General features: G+C 40.3%; 1 protein-coding gene across 5 annotated transcripts in view; it reads left to right on the top strand.

The window, feature by feature from the left end:
* The window catches only part of arhgap12b (Rho GTPase activating protein 12b), a 210241-nt gene extending 193401 nt beyond the window's left edge, over positions 1–16840 (top strand). For all 5 annotated transcript variants that reach the window (XM_072253968.1, XM_072253969.1, XM_072253967.1 and 2 more), the window contains 2 exons: positions 12977–13082; positions 15402–16840. In XM_072253968.1, the coding sequence (XP_072110069.1) occupies positions 12977–13082; positions 15402–15579 (284 nt within the window). In that variant the 3' untranslated portion in view covers positions 15580–16840. The remainder of the gene's footprint in view (positions 1–12976; positions 13083–15401) is intronic.
* The last annotated feature ends 320 nt before the right edge of the window (positions 16841–17160 follow it).

The raw sequence follows: 17160 nt of genomic DNA, 5'->3' as shown, positions 1-17160 counted from the left end.
TCCATGCTCCGGAAGAAAACAACCTCAAGTTTATACTACTTCTTCTATAGCACATGGTTTCTAATCTAGGTAACATCCTTGTAAACTTCTTCTGCATGCTCTCTAAGGAATGGGATACAATACTCCAGATGCAACATAACCAGAGTTTTATAAAACTGAGCCATAGCTTCCTGACTCTTGAACCCAGTGCCTCGCATCAAAAGGCAAGCCCACCCAAGTATTCCTTAAGACCATAAAAGCAGAATTAGGCCATTTGGCTCATCGAGTCTTCTCCGCCATTCCATCATGGCTGATTTATTATCCCTCTCAGCCCCATTCTCCTGTCTTTTGCCCATAACCTTTGACAGCCTGACTAACCAAGAACCTATAAACCACCACTTTAAATATGCTGAGTGACTTAGCCTCCACAGCTGTCTGTGGCAATGAATTCCACAGATTCACCGCCATGAGAAGATATTCCTTCTCAGTCGCTGTTCTATTCTGAGACTGTGCACTCTGGTTCTAGACTCACCCACTATAGGAATTGTCCTCCCCATATCCACTCTGGTTAGCCGTTCCAATATTCAGTAAGCTTCAGTGAGATTTCCTCTCTCGCCCCCCCCCAACCCTCCACGTTCTTCTAAACCCCAGTGAGTAAAGGCCCAGAGCCGCCAAGCAGACCTTGTGTGTTAACCCTTTCATTCCAGAATCATTCATGTGAACCTCTTCTGGTTCTTCTCCAAGCCAGCACATCTTTATTGGATAACGGGTCCAAAACTCCTCACAGTACTCAAGTGTGATCTGACCAATGCCTTATGAAGCCACAGTATCACATCCTTGTTCTTATATTTGATTCCAGGGATGAAATAGTTAACAGATGAGAAGCATCTGATGTCTCTGGGCCTGTACACACTGGAGTTAGAAGAACAAAGGGGGGATCTGATTGATTCCTCTCGAATATTGAAAGGCCTAGATAGAGTGGATGTGGAGAATATGTTTCCTGTAGTGGGTGAGTATAGAAGCATAGTACACAGCCTCAGAATAGAGGGGCATTCATTTAGAACAAAGATGATGAATTTCTTTAGTTAGATGGTAGTGAATCTGTGGAATTAATTGCCACAGACAGCTCTGGAGGCCAAATCTCTGAGTATATTTAAAGTGGAGGTTGATAGATTCTTGATCAGTCAAGGTTAGAAGGCAGGAGAATGGGATTGAGAGGCATGATAAGTCAGCTATGATGGAATAGCAGAACAGACTTGATGGGCCAAATGGCCTAATTTTGCTTCTATGTCCACATGAACTGAATACTGCATTTGTCTTTCTTACCACCTACACAACCTGCAAGTTAACCCATAAGGAATCCTGCAGGACACCCAAGTTCCTCTGCACCTCTGATTTTTGAATTTTCTACCCATTTAGAAAATACTCTATGCCTTTATTCCTTCTTCCAAAGTGTATGACCATACACCTCCCTGCACTTCTTTGCCCATTCAGAGGTGTGATGCTGAGGCTCTATGAGGCACTTGTGAGCCCACACTTGGAGTATTGTGTGCAGTTTTGGGCTCCTTATTTTAGAAAGGATATACTGACATTGGAGAGAGTTCAGCGAAGATTCACGAGAATGATTCCAGGAATGAAAGGTTTATCATATGAGGAACGTCTGGCAGCTCTTGGGCTGTATTCCCTGATGTTCAGGAGAATGAGTGGGGATCTCCTAGAAACACTCTGAATGTTAAAAGGCCTGACCAGATTGGATATGGCAAAGTTATTTCCCATGGGAAGGGAATCCATGACAAGAAGGCACGACTTCAGGATGGATGGATGTCCATTTAGAATAGAGATGCAGAGAAATTACTCCAGTCAGAGAGTGGTAATTCTATGGAGTTTGTTGCCACAAGTGGCTGTGGAGGCCAAGTCATGGGTGTAGGTTCTTGATTAGCCAGGGCATCAAAGGGTATAGGGAGAAGGTGGGGGAGTGGGGATGACTGGATGAAGTGGATCAGCCCATGATTGGTGGAGCAGACTCGATGGGCCGAATGGCCTACTTCTATATCTTATGGTCTGCCAATCTATTCAAATCCTTCTGCAGACTCCTTGCTTCCTCAACACTACCTGCCCCTCCACCTATCTCCATATCGTCTGCAAACTTGACCGCAAAGCTATTACTTCTGTTATCCAGGTTATTGACATATAATGTGAAAAGAAGTGTGGTTCCAATACAGACCCTTGCAGAACAGCACTAGTCACCAGCAGCCAATCAGAATAGGTCCCCTTTAATCTGTTTCTTTTTGCCTGCTGCCTGTCAACCAATCTTCTATTCATGTAATATCTTAACTATGATACCATGGGCCCTTATTTTGTTAAGCAGCCTCATATGTGGCACATAATCATGCACTTCCCAAGTACCCTGAAACCTCATCCTTAGTAATGAAGTTAAGCTACTGGCCTATAATTTCCTTCCTTCCACCTCCCACCCTTCTTAAAGCATGGAATAACATCTACAATTTTCCAGTTCTCCGGAACAATTCCAGAATCTAGTGATTCTTGAAAAAGTATTACTAATGCCTCCAGGATCCCTTCAACTACCTTTTTCAGAACCTTGGGTTGTGGTCATTTGCTCCAGGTGACTTATCTACCTTCAGGCCTTTCAACTTCCTAAGCAGCTTCTCCTTAGTAATAGCGAATACACTTACTTTCTGCCCCCTGACAATCTTGAATTTCTGGCATACCATTAGTGTTTTCCACAATGAAAACTGACACAAAATACTTAAGTTTGTCCACTATTTCTTTGTGCCCCATTACTACTGCTCAAACATCATTTTCCACCAGTCCAATATCCATTCTTGCTTTTCTTTAACTCTCAGTATATCTGAAAAATATTTTTGTATCCTCTTGATATTATTGGCTAGATTAACTTCGTATTTCAACTTTTTTCTCTTTATGCTTTTTGTTCCAGTTCCCTACTGTTGGTTTTTAAAAGCTTCCCAATCATAGAACCACAGAACCATAGAAACTACAGCACAGAAACAGGCCTTTTGGCCCTTCTTGGCTGTGCCAAACCATTTTCTGCCTAGTCCCACTGACCTGCACACGGACCATATCCCTCCATACACCTCCCATCCATGTATCTGTCCAAGTTATTCTTAAATGTGAAAAAAGAACCTGCATTTACCACCTCATCTGGCAGCTCATTCCATACTCCCACCACTCTCTGTGTGAAGAAGCCCCCCCTAATGTTCCCTTTAAACTTTTCCCCCTTCACCCTTAACCCATGTCCTCTGGTTTTTTTCTCCCCTTGCCTCAGTGGAAAAAGCCTGCTTGCATTCACTCTATCTATACCCATCATAATTTTATATACCTCTATCAAATCTCCCCTCATTCTTCTACGCTCCAGGGAATAAAGTCCTAACCTATTCAACCTTTCTCTGTAACTGAGTTTCTCAAGTCCCGGCAACATCCTTGTAAACCTTCTCTGCACTCTTTCAACCTTATTTATATCCTTTCTGTAATTTGGTGACCAAAACTGAACACAATACTCCAGATTGGGCCTCACCAATGCCTTATACAACCTCATCATAACATTCTAGCTCTTATACTCAATACTTTGGTTAATAAAGGCCAATGTACCAAAAGCTCTCTTTACGACCCTATCTACCTGTGACGCCACTTTTAGGGAATTTTGTATCTGTATTCCCAGATCCCTCTGTTCTACTGCACTCCTCAGTGCCTTACCATTAACCCTGTATGTTCTACCTTGGTTTGTCCTTCCAACGTGCAATACCTCACACTTGTCTGTATTAAACTCCATCTGCTATTTTTCAGCCCATTTTTCCAGCTGGTCCAAGTCCCTCTGCAGGCTCTGAAAACCTTCCTCACTGTCTACTACACCTCCAATCTTTGTATCATCAGCAAATTTGCTGATCCAATTTACCACATTATCATCCAGATCATTGATATAGAGGACAAATAATAATGGATCCAGCACTGATCCCTGTGGCACACCACTAGTCACAGGCCTCCACTCAGAGAAGCAATTCTCTACTACCACTCTTTGGCTTCTTCTGTTGAGCCAATGTCTAATCCAATTTACCACCTCTCCATGTATACCTAGCGACTGAATTTTCCTAACTAACCTCCCATGCTGGACCTTGTCAAAGGCCTTACTGAAATCCATGTAGACAATATCCACTGCCTTCCCTTCATCCACTTTCCTGGTAACCTCCTCGAAAAACTCCAATAGATTGGTCAAACATGACCTACCACGCACAAAGCCATGTTGACTCTCCCGAATAAGTCCCTGTCTATCCAAATGTTTGTAGATTCTGTCTCTTAGTACTCCCTCCAATAACTTACCTACTACCGATGTTAAACTTACTGGCCTATAATTTCCCGGATTACTTTTCGATCCTTTTTTAAACAACGGAACAACATGAGCCAATCCTCCGGCACCTCACCCGTAGACAGCGACATTTTAAATACTTCTGCCAGGGCCCCCGCAATTTCAACCCTAGTCTCCTTTAAGGTCCGAGGGAACACCCTGTCAGGTCCCGGGGATTTATCCACTTTAATTTTCCTCAAGACAGCAAGCACCTCCTCCTTTTCAATCTGTACAGTTTCCATGATCTCACTACTTGATTCCCTTAATTCCATAGACTTCATGCCAGTTTCCTTAGTAAATACAGATGCAAAAAACCTATTTAAGATCTCCCCCATTTCCTTTGGTTCCGCACATAGCTGACCACTCTGATCTTCAAGAGGACCAATTTTATCCCTTACAATCCTTTTGCTCTTAATATACCTGTAAAAGCTCTTTGGATTATCCCTCACTTTGACTGCCAAGGCAACCTCATGTCTTCTTTTAGCCCTCCTGATTACTTTCTTAAGTATTTTCTTGCACTTCTTATACTCCTCAAGCACCTGATTTACTCCCTGTTTCCTATACATTTCATACAACTCCCTCTTCTTCTTTAACAGAGTAGCAATATCCCTTGAGAACCAAGGTTCCTTATTCCTATTCACTTTGCCTTTAATCCTGACAGGAACATACAAACTCTACACTCTCAAAATTTCTCCTTTGAAGGCTTCCCACCTACCAATCACATCTTTACCAGAGGACAACCTGTCCCAATCCACGCTTTTTAGATCCTTTCTCATTTCTTCAAATTTGGCCTTCTTCCAGTTCAGAACCTCAACCCTAGGACCAGATCAATCCTTGTCCATGATCAAATTGAAACGAATGGTGTTATGATCACTGGAACCAAAGTGCTCCCCTACACAGTCTTCTGTCACTTGTCCTAACTGATTTCCTAACAGGAGATCCAATATTGCATCCCCTCTAGTTGGTCCCTCTATATATTGATTTAGAAAACTTTCCTGAGCACATTTTACAAACTCTAAACCATCTAGACCCCTAACAGTATGGGAGTCCCAATCAATATATGGAAAATTAAAATCCCCTACCACCACAACTTTATGTTTCCTGCAGTTGCCTGCTATCTCTCTGCAGATTTGCTCTTCCAAGTCTCGTTGACTATTGGGTGGTCTGTAATACAATCCCACTAATGTGGCCATACCTTTCCTGTTTCTCAGCTCCACCCATAAGGACTCAGTTCACAAGCCCTCTAATCTGTCCTGCCTGAGCACTGCTGTAATATTTTCCCTAACAAGCAGTGCTACTCCCCTATCTTTCATTCCTCTGCCTCAATCACATCTGAAACATCGGAACCCTGGAATATTAAGCTGCCAGTCCTGCCCCTCCTGTAGCCAAGTTTCACTAATCCTCTAACTTCCCACTAATTTTGGCTGTATTTTATGCCCTCTTGTGCTTTCATGCTGACTTTGGCTTCCATTGTCAGTCACAGTTGTCTCATCCTCCCTTGACAATACTACTTCATCTTCGGGATGTATCTATCCTGCACTTTCTGAATTTCCCCCAGAAACTCCAGCTGTTGTGTTCTGTCATTATTTATCATCATTCCTGCAAGTGTCCCTTCCAACTAACTTTGACCAACTTCTCTCTCATGCCTCTGTAATTTTCTTTACTCCACTGTAATACTGATACATCTGAATTTATTTTCTCCCTCTCAATCTGGAGGATGAATTCTATCATATTATGAATACTGCCTCCTTAAGGGTTCCTTTACCTTAAGCTATCTCATCAAATCTGGTTCATTACACAACACCCAATCCAGAATTGCCTTTCCCCTAATGGCCTCAGCCACAAGCTGCTCATAGGCATTCTTCAAATTTTCTCTCTTGGAATCCAGCATCAACCTGATTAAAAATCTACATGCTTATTGAAATCCCCATGACAATCATAACATACCCCATATTACATGCCTTTTCTATTTCCTGTTGTAGTTTGTATCCCACATCCTAGCTACAGTTCAGGGGCCTGTATATTAGTCCCATTAGAGTCTTTTTATCCTTGCAGTTTCTTAACTCTACCCACAAGGATTCTACATCTTCCAATCCTAAGTCACCTCTTTTTAAGGATTTTATTTTATTTTTTTACTAACAGACCCATCTTTGTCTCTTTGTCTATCTGCTTGTGCTTTCTATAGAAGGTGTATCCGAGGATGTTAAGCTCCCAACCTTTCAGCCACAACTCAGTGATACTCACAATGTCATTCTTGCCAATCTATAACTGTGCCTTATTCCATATACTCCGTGCATTCAAATAAACCACTTTCAGTTCTGTTTTTGTCCTCATGTTACACTTCAACCCACCCAACTGACTGCAGTTTTGCCCTGTCAACTGTCTTTCCTCATAGTCTCACTACACAATGCATCAAGTTGTATACTAATTGCCATATCAATCCAGTTCCCTCCCCAACTACCCTAGCAAACTGACCTGCTAAGGATATTAGTCCCCCTCAGGTTTGAAGTGTAACCCATCCTTTTTATTTTTAACAAATCATACCTTCCCCAGTAGAGTTCCCAGTGATCCATAAATCTGAAACCCTGCCAGATTTCCTAGTGTTTGCGTTTTTAAATTCACTACTGCAAAGCCTCTTCCAGTGATGCTTACACTGAAGAAGATTAAACCTTCTCTTCGGGAGTTTAGTGAAACCCTTTCTCACCGCTCCCCATCTATAATTTCTTCAGCCCTTCAACTTTTCGACCACATTTTGCCAATCAACTTTCCAGTTCTTAGCTCCATCGCTCCTCCTCCTGTCTTCTCCTATCAGTTCGGATCTCCCTCTCCCCCTCCCACTTCCAAATCTCTTACTATCTCTTCTTTCAGTTAGTCCTGACGAAGGGTCTTGGCCCGAAACGTCGACTGTACTTCTTCCTATAGATGCTGCCTGGCCTGCTGCATTCACCAGCACTTTTTGTCTGTGTTGCTTGATTTTCCAGCATCTGCAGATTTCCTCGTGTTTGCCCTGCACCATTTCCTCAGCCACTCAATCATGTGCTATATCATCTTATTTCTGCCCTGACTAGCATGTGGTACTGGGAGTAATCCAGAGATGACTACCTTACTACTCTATCAACTTGTGTATCACTTTCAATCTTTGTGTCAGATCTGCAAACTTACTAACTCACCGATCCATATTTTCATCCCAGTAAAGTAAATCAGTGCTCATGGTTTGTATTACTGCTTTCATTCTTTATTCCACAATGGGTTATGGATAAATATGTAAAGAAGGATGAGATTAGATTAGAATATGAGGACACGCAGTCCTCTTTTATTGTTACTTAGTAATGCATGCATTAAAAAATGATACAATATTCCTCCGGTGTGATATCACAGAAACACAGGACAGACCAAGATTGAAAAACTGACAAAAAACACATAATTCTGGAAAGTCCCACACCTCACGCAGACGGGAGAAGGAAGAAAACTCTCCCTGCCATGCCCGACCACAGTCCGACTCTGAGTCGTCCGAAAACTTCGAGCTCTGATCAGCCCTCCGACACCGAGTACCGAGCACCATCTCTGCCAAACGGTTCAACCCCAGCCTCGGTAGCCAGCAGCAGGCAAAGCCGGGGATTTTGGGGCCTTCCCTCCAGAGATTCTCGATCGCACAATAGCAGTGGCAGCGAACCGGACATTTCAGAAATTTCTCCAGATGTTCCTCTGTGCTTTTCACGTCTGTCTTCATCAAGTCAGAATTGACCACGGCCCCTATTTAACAGATATGATATCATTTCACCGGAGAGCTGCGTGCTGCGTCGCGTCGCCATCTTCTCCTCCCGCCTGAATGTTTTTAGGTCTACTATAAATTATTATTAATTTAATTGTAAGTAATGTCCCAGAATTTATTAGCGAATAGCATCTCATTGTGCTTCATTTATTGGATTTTTTTCGGTCTTCTTCTTGGGAAATCTTGAACTGCAGATTGCTGCAAGTTACCCATTTTAGACAATAGAGATCTTGTTTTGCCTTATCCAATATGGTTGAAGGATAGAGAAAAATATTGGGTTGATTTAGAATCAAGCTAGATAAAGAAAGAAAAAAATGATCTGATTGAATGTTATTCTTTTTTTCCCATCAGGACCTGCTTCCCAAGTTTTACCACCACCTAACAAACTAGGGCAATTTATAGTAGTCAATTAATCTACTAATATACACATATTTTGAGATGTGGGAGAAAACAAACAATTGGAGCATGGAGAACATGCAAATTCCACACAAGTAGCACAGGATATCAGAACTGAATGCCAACTGTTGGGCAGCAACTCAGCTGGCTCCATCACTGTGCTATTGGATATAATGATTGTTTGATTTATTTGTTCTTGAAGCGCTCAGACACAAGGACCAAAACATTATAGTAATCTTTAAAATTTTCACTTTAACGAGTAAAACAAATTGTTTTTGGGAAGATAACAGATTGGTCTGTTACTGTTTGTAGCATAGTGGTTAGCATAACGCTACTATAGTGCCTGCAACCTGGGTTCCATTTCACTGTTGTCTGTAAGGAGTTTATACATTCTTCTTGTAGCCCCAGAGCTGTCCTCAGTGTGCTCCAGTTTCCTCATGTTTTCAAGTATGTATGGGTTAGTAGATTAATTGGTCACAGGTGTAATCGGGTGGCACAGACCCAATGTACCAGAAGGGCCTGTTACCATGCTCTGTCTCTAAAATAAAAATAAAATGTTAATGCCGTTTGCCTTTTTTTTCCCAGTAGCTTGTAGTGCACAGTTCAGCCAGAAGATGGCATGTGTTGCATTCTCCAATGTTTGTTAATTTTTTGTCATGCTAGAGATCTTGATCAACACACACAAAATGCTGGGAGAACTCACAATAGAAACATAGAAAATGCTGGCAGCATCTTTGGAGTGAAATGAACAGTCAACGTTCCAGGCCAAGATCTTTGATGATCCTTAGTCCTGATGAAAGGTCTTGGCCTGAAATGTCAACTGTTCATTTTCATCCATAAATGCTGTTGAGCTCCCCCAGCATTTGTGTGTTAATTTTTTGTTCTTTTGAACATTGTATTTGTACACACATATTGGAGACTTTTTTTGCACATCAACTTTAGTTTAACCAGAGCCAGCTTCTTCCACCACTTCCCAAGAACAGTGATTCAAATACAGTAAATGCTATCCATCCCATCTCTAATGAGAATGAACTTGGAACTGTTATGGGTCCACAGTTTAGATTCCTGTGGATGTCACGTGATATTAGTTTCATTTATTAAGTGTGATGTATCTATAGTCTTGTTTTGCTGGAAGCTTGTAGTTTCGATTCCTGGGGGTACCATGTGGTTTACTGGGAATCCATGACTTTGTTTCTGTGAGAGTCATGTGATGACATATTCCCATCGGTATAAAAAACAATTGCTTTCATTTAGTGGGTCAGTCGCTCGTTAGGGAGTCGCTCGGTAAGGAGTCGTTAAGAAATCGACAGGAAGAGAGCGAGAGTGAAGATTGCAGGCTTCGAACGAACCCAAAGGATTAGGTTAGCCGGCAGCACTCTGTGCATTTCGAATGTGACTGACATTTCATATAATCCATATGTGGATTGCAGCACACACTTTTGGTTAACCCCTGCAAGGTCTCGGGTGTTCTGTGGTGAACATTTCGGTGAAAGGGACATTCCCTGTCAGTTAATCCGTGAAATCTCACTCTTCTTGGACTCTTCAAAAAAGGTACTCCGCGGCTGCAAACTTTAGTAACTGTTTCTTCAAGGTCGCCTCTCCGCTGTATTGTGAATCTCCAAGATTGTCTGTTCGTTGTATTGTGAATATACAAGTCTCTCCTCTTACTTATTTCAGGAATCACCCGGACTTCCTAAACTACTACTCTAAGACTGTGCTTGAGTAAGACTTTGTTAAGAATTGTTTCTAAGTTTGACTGTTTGGGAACTATAGATGCATTACGCCATTAACTTCTGTTTAAGTTAGTCGTTTGTTTAATTTTCTATATTTCTGCGTAAATGTTAATAAATTTAGTTGTTTTGCATTAATTCCCTGACTCCGTTCTACATCTATTCGTAACATAAAAATTGGGGGCTCGTGCGGAATCAGAACAACCTGGAGCTGATTGGTTAATTATCGCTCTAATTAGAAAAAGAGAAATTCCTGATTCCTTTTGTTTAATTGGTTTGTGTGTGGAAATCAGCAGCAATGGATGTTGGGAAATTTCTGGCATTGCCAACTCCTGAGGCATTAGCAAAAGCCAAAAGGGATGAGGCGCTGGAAATTGCATCTCTGGGGCCAACCAGAGGTGTTATAGTCTCTTATGAACATGTTTTTTTATGATCACAAGACCCTGCTAGACATTAAAGTATTAAAGTACTACCCCTTCAGTGAGTTGCTTGTTGACAGAGAAGCTGAAGGAGTTCGGCTTGGTGCAGATCATGCTGCTACCTGCATCAGGCATCAGAGGAGTTGGTGTGCGAAGGCGGTGTGCAGTCTTAATAGCAAGTGCTTTTCTTGTGATTGCAAGACCCTGTTGGACATTGTTAATGTAGAATGCTGCAAGTCGGATTCACTGATTTATTGGTGCATCGCGGGGGAGCTGCATGGCCTCGATCATAGCGAGGACTAGTCCTCAAGCTTCAGTGCTGCTTGTTTACAGTTAACCAACAAAGGGGCATCGGAGTCGGTGTGCTCCATCAGAGGCACTGTGGCTGTGTACCTAAGTCGGAGTCTCTGCTGCCGGCTCCCAGTTTTTGCTAGGCAGAAGACAAGCTGTATTGTTTTTGACTGCAGAATGCTGGAACGTTCACAGACTCAGGGTCTTGGACTATATATTTTTTTGTGTGACTGTTAGTACTGTATTTTGCATCTTGGCTCCGGAGTAATCAGAATCAGGTTTATTATCACTGGCATGTGACGTGAAATTTGTTAACTTAGCAGCAGCAATTAAATGCAATACATAATCTAGCAGAGAGAGAAAAATAATAAATAAAATAAAACATAATAAATAAACAAGTAAATCAATTATGTATATTGAATAGATTATTAAAAAATGTGCAAAAACAGAAATACTGTATATTTAAAAAGTGAGGTAGTGTCCAAAGCTTCAAAGTCCATTCAGGATTCAGATGGCAGAGGGGATTAAGCTGTTCCTGAGTCGCTGAGTGTGTGCCTTCAGACTTCTGTATCTCCTACCTGATGGTAACAGTGAGAAAAGGGCATGCCCTGGGTGCCGGAGGTCTTTAATAATGGGCGCTGCCTTTCTGATACACCGCTCCCAAAAGATGTCCTGGGTACTTTGTAGGCTAGTGCCAAGATGGAGCTGACTAGATTTACAACCTTCTGCAGCTTCTTTCGGTCCTATGCAGTAGCCCCTCTGTACCAGACAGTGATGCATTCCATGTACAACTATAGAAGTTTCTGAGTGTATTTTTTGACATGCCAAATGGCTTCAAACTCCTAGTAAAGTATAGCCACTGTCTTGCTTTCTTTATGACTACATCAATGTGTTGGGACCAGGTTAGATCCTTGGAGATCTTGACACCCAGGAACTTGAAGCTGCTCACTCTCTCCACTTCTGATCCCTCTATGAGGACTGGTATGTGTTCCTTCATCTTACCCTTCCTGAAGTCCACAATCAGCTCTTTCGTCTTAATGGCATTGAGTGCCAGGTTATTGCGGCGGCACCATTCCACTAGTTGGCATATCTCACTCCTGTACACCCTCTCGTCACCACCTGAGATTCTACCAACAATGGTTGTATCGTCAGCAAATTTGCCGATGGTATTTGAGCTATGCCCAGCCACATAGTCATGGGTATAGAGAGAGTAGAGCAGTTGACTAAGCACGCATCCCTGAGGTGCGCCAGTGTTGATTGTCAGCAAAGATTTGCGTTTAGCTGTATTTCTGTATGTTTGAATGACAATTAAACTTAATAAACCAATTCCAATAAACTGTTGCGTCAACTAATGAATAGGAAATACTTGAATGATATTCTGATTCCTAAATGTGCGAACCCACTATTTCTTTAATATAATTCTAAATTAATTTAATAAATTGCAATTAATAGTGTTATGCATTATTTATAGATTATTTTTGTGTTGGTGTGTGGCCTAGTGGTTAAGGCGTTTGTCTAGTGATCCGAAGGTCGCTAGTTTGAGCCTTGGCTGAGGCAGTGTGTTGTGTCCTTGAGCAAAGCACTTAACCACACATTGCTCTGCGATGACACCGGTGCCAAGCTGTATGGGTCCTAATGCCCTTCCCTTGGACAACATCGGTGGCATGGAGAGAGGAGACTTGCAGCATGGGCAACTGCCGGTCTTCCATACAATCTTGCCCAGGCCTGCGCCCTGGAAACCTTCCAAGGTGCAAATCCACAGTCTCACGAGACTAACGGATGCCGATAGTGGATTATTTTTAATGTATTTAATGACAAGCATAAAACCAATTATATATAACCAATTAAATAGCCAGCAATGTTGACTGTGTTTTCAATTCCATAGATGCTGCCTGACCTGCTAAGTTCCTTCAACATTTTGTGTGTGTGTGTGTGTGTGTGTGTGTGTAGCTCTGGATTTCCAGCTTTACAGAATCTCTTATATTAACCAATTATATCTAATGTATTTCAGAATCTCCAGACTACAAGCTCCGCATTCAGGGTATTAAAGAACTAGTTAGACATCTACCTAAACCAAACCATGACACGATGCAAGTTCTGTTCAAGCATCTTGTGAAGTAAGTCTGAATTAAATGATCAGTTGAATATTTCTCTGATCGAAGGAATATCAGATGTACTTCCATTGTGGTTGACTGTGCCTGGTAATTTGGGACTGAAATTTTCGTCTCTTAAGATTTGATATTTAAAATTATTTGCTTAATATTTTATTAAATTGCAAATATCAGAGTCAAGAAGTCTGCAACATCTTGGCTGAATTGGGCATCTTGTGCCCCATTTGTTAAACATTCCTGTATTTTTAAATGATTTTTAAAAATTACCCCCCTAGATATTGAATTTCAAGCTGCAATGCAATGCAGCAAGACCACTTGGGGATTTGGTACATTGGTGAGATACAATCTGAACATTGTATAACCTTAACCAATTAAACTAATGACTAAATAATTAAATAGGAAGACTTTTTTCAGAGGATGAATTAGTATTTGTAAATTATGTTCAAATCAGGAACAGAAAAAAGAAAGGGAAAGACGGGTGGATTAAGATATTTTAAAAATGAAGTTTTTCTTAAATTTTACTTTTTAACAATTTGAAGGAATAAAGTACCACTTTTTTTCCACTTGCTTTTTGAGACATTAAATTGCATTGGTTATCTGCTATCTCATTGTAATTAGGATAGTCCATAAAGTATCAAACTGTGGTGAGTTTAATTGCAATTAATTTGATCATAAAGATCAGAGACTAAATGCAAGATAGAACATAGAACTGGACAGCACAGGAACAAACCCTACAGCTCACAATGTCTGTGTAAAATACAATGCAAAATTAATCTAAATCTCTTCTGCTTGCACATGAGCCAAATCCCTCAATTCCCTGTGTATCTGTACATGTATCTTAACATCACTGAAAATCACTGTCATATCTGTTTCCTGCATTGCCCACCAGCAGCCTGTTCCAGGCACCTTCCACTTTGTATACTGCAAATCCCGTTAAAACTTCTCGCCAAAACATATGCCTCTTGTAATTTTATAAACTTCTATCAGGTCTCCCCTCAATCTCCATCTCTCCAGAGAAAGCAACTGAAGTTTGTTGAATCTCTCCTTGTAGTTCATTCTCTAATCCAGGCAACTTCCTGGTAGACGTCTTCTATACCCTTTACAAATCCTCAACATTCTTCCTGTAATAACGTGACCACAATTGCATACAATAAGATGTTAAAGGTCAACAGTACAAATTGTACAGCGGCACATGTAATTCACAATTCACTGTATTGTTTTCATGTTACAAATTGCTTGTTAGTTTGGGTCTTAATAACGAATTCCATTATTTTTGCAAAAGCTAGCATAGTATTAACATTCATTCAGTCATTATCTCATCCAACAATTGTTATGTGTCAATCAGAAATATATTCAGTGTTGCTGATGATCTGCTCCATTTCTTATAATTGTTAGTCATATATTCATTGTTTGATGAAACATCAAGTGAAATAATTTTTCTGCCCCATATCCATGTTCACCTCGAGCCGTAGTAGATCACTGAAAGTGTGTCTTTCATATAGAATGAAGCACCAAAATACTATGATGCAATCATGAGCCTTAAATGCTGTCTTAAAAGAGAGCAGAGAGTGGTGCGAACAGCCCAGCACATCTGTAGATGTGAATTTCTCACTATTCAGGACATTTACAAAGACAGGTGTGTAAAAAGGGCCTGAAGGATCATTGGGGACTTGAGTCATAGTCACAAACTGTTCCAGCTGCTACCATCCAGGAAATGGTACTGCAGCTTAAGAGCCAGGACCAACAGGTTCCAGGACAGCCTCCTCCACCAGGCCATCAGACTGATTAATTCATGCTGATACAACTGTATTTTTATGATATATTGACCATCCTATTGTACTTATAAATTACTATAAACTGTACATTGCACATTTTGACGTAGACGTAACATAAACATTTTTACTCCTCATGTATATGAAGGATTTAAGTAATAAAGTCAATTCAATTCAATTATGCAAAATTTCACACAGATTTGTAGAATCTCTTAAATAGCACTGTAGGATTACCACAAAGATTATCAGAACAAAAAAAAAGGAAAAATATTGATCAAGCTACATCCAGATGATTTTCTCAATGGCATCTATTTCCGTCGTGAAGTTTGGGATTAAACAATAAAACAAAAGAACAAGTAAGTGGAATGTCATAACAGGTTGACAGACATCTGAAGTACAAAGGATGATATTTTGGGTGTTCTTGCTCTATGTCAATAAATTGGGCATTCTGTTTTATCCATTTAAGTGAGATAGAATTTTCTATAAAGAGAAGGTTTTTAAGTATGTTGATGGTGATACTACATGATTAAACAATATTATTATATCTTTCTAGGGTTGTTGCCTGTGGTGAGCTAAACCGAATGACCATTCAGAGTGTTGCCATAGTATTCGGGCCAACTCTCCTCAGGCCTGAGAAAGAGGTGAACAATATTGCAGTGCACATGGTATACCAGAATCAGATTGTGGAATTGATCTTAACAGAATATGAGACCATATTTGGACGCAGTTGAAATACACTGCGAAAGGAAAACACATCTACCAAAACCCTTAAGTGTTTTTTTTGTATTTTGAGTTGACCAGAAAATGGTAAACTTTGCACTTGTTTTCCACTGTTTTATTTTTTAAATGAACTGTAGTTTTTTTTAAATGGTTATCATTCTTGAAAGCAGGTGTTTTGCTTAAGATATAATGCAGACATGCAAGAGTGCATGTGACCTGGTTATGACAAAGAGTGAAGACTTAAGTATACGATAGTTACATACACTGGGCTCTTTTGCAACAATATTTGCCTGAGAGACTTAGCAGTACTCTTTCATGCGTGTGTACGTATTTTTAGGAGATTTCCAGCATATAGTTGGCAGTCCTCACATCCAGCCTTTCCTGCTGTTTGATGTAGCAGAAGTTCTAATACTGTATATTGCTCTTGAGTCCTTACTGAAGCATTGGCCAGATATTGTGTAATTTATTTTTTATAGGTTTACTCAAAAGGCAAAAGCTGAATTGTTAAATGCTGATTTTCTTTTTCCTGGTTGAATATGGACAGAAAACAGTCCTGCACTTGCTGTACCCTCAGCCTGCTGTTAAAACAGGGGTTATGATCACATCCAGTGTTTGAAATACTAGTGATGTATAGATGAACAAAGAATATATGTTAAAATAACATGTCCTCAGCCAAACTGTATAATATAGTCTGTGTATAGTTCCTTAACAAAGTATGTTTTCCATACAGTAACATTTCTAATCAAATTTTGCCAGCTTGTAATAAAATTGCTGGTCAGTGTATCATCTGAGATCAGTACTAAGAGCTTTTAGGGGTATTTTAATGACAGGCAACACAAGGGGCTATTCTTAGGTATACTAAGAAGCTGTGTGCACTTTTTAGCTATTGGTAATTTCAGTGCAGGGCAAATCTTAACCATTTGTATTTCAAATGGTACTGGAAAGTAATGTGTAGGCTTGTGCTTTCTAGGTGCTCTACAACAATAGCTGTTTATTTAAAAATGTACAGGCAAAAATTTGAAAAAATCTGCTTAGCAATTTATTGCACAGTAAGTGCTAACAGTTAAATCATCATGTATGCACTGATGGGTATTAAGGCAGATACACTTGAAGCTAAATTGAATTTTCTCGTTTTAAAAGTGTGGACTGGTTGTGTTACAGGTTTTTATTGGAATACTACCTGTTTCTGGGCACATGATCTGAAGAATTTTTTGAATGTATTTTTTTAAACTAACTGCTGTATGACAATATTCTAATCAAAGATTAAACAAAATGATTCAAAACAATCGTTCAGTCTGTTTGTTTCAGAACCCTGAATGTATTTACTTGAGGTGCAGATTGTGCTGGTACTGGACTGGCAAATTAGGTCTAACTGTTGTGAATTGTGAACCTAAATTCATTCATTTTAATGAAAGTTGTAAAAACCCACAATTAGTTTGCAGCAATACTGATGTAACAAACAGAACTCCGATTTTCCAGTGTTAGCATCCTTTATTGGTACGGGTTTACTACCACAAATCGGAATGATTTGAGACCAGTGCAGTGCCAGATTAGTGATTTTGCCGAATCACGTGTGGTTAGGTTAGGATTAA

The sequence above is a fragment of the Mobula birostris genome, chromosome 3, assembly GCF_030028105.1.
Source record: "Mobula birostris isolate sMobBir1 chromosome 3, sMobBir1.hap1, whole genome shotgun sequence".
In the NCBI taxonomy this organism is placed as follows: domain Eukaryota; kingdom Metazoa; phylum Chordata; class Chondrichthyes; order Myliobatiformes; family Myliobatidae; genus Mobula; species Mobula birostris.
The sequence above is the reverse complement of the archived record's forward strand: the minus strand, read 5'-3'. Positions and strand labels throughout refer to the sequence as shown.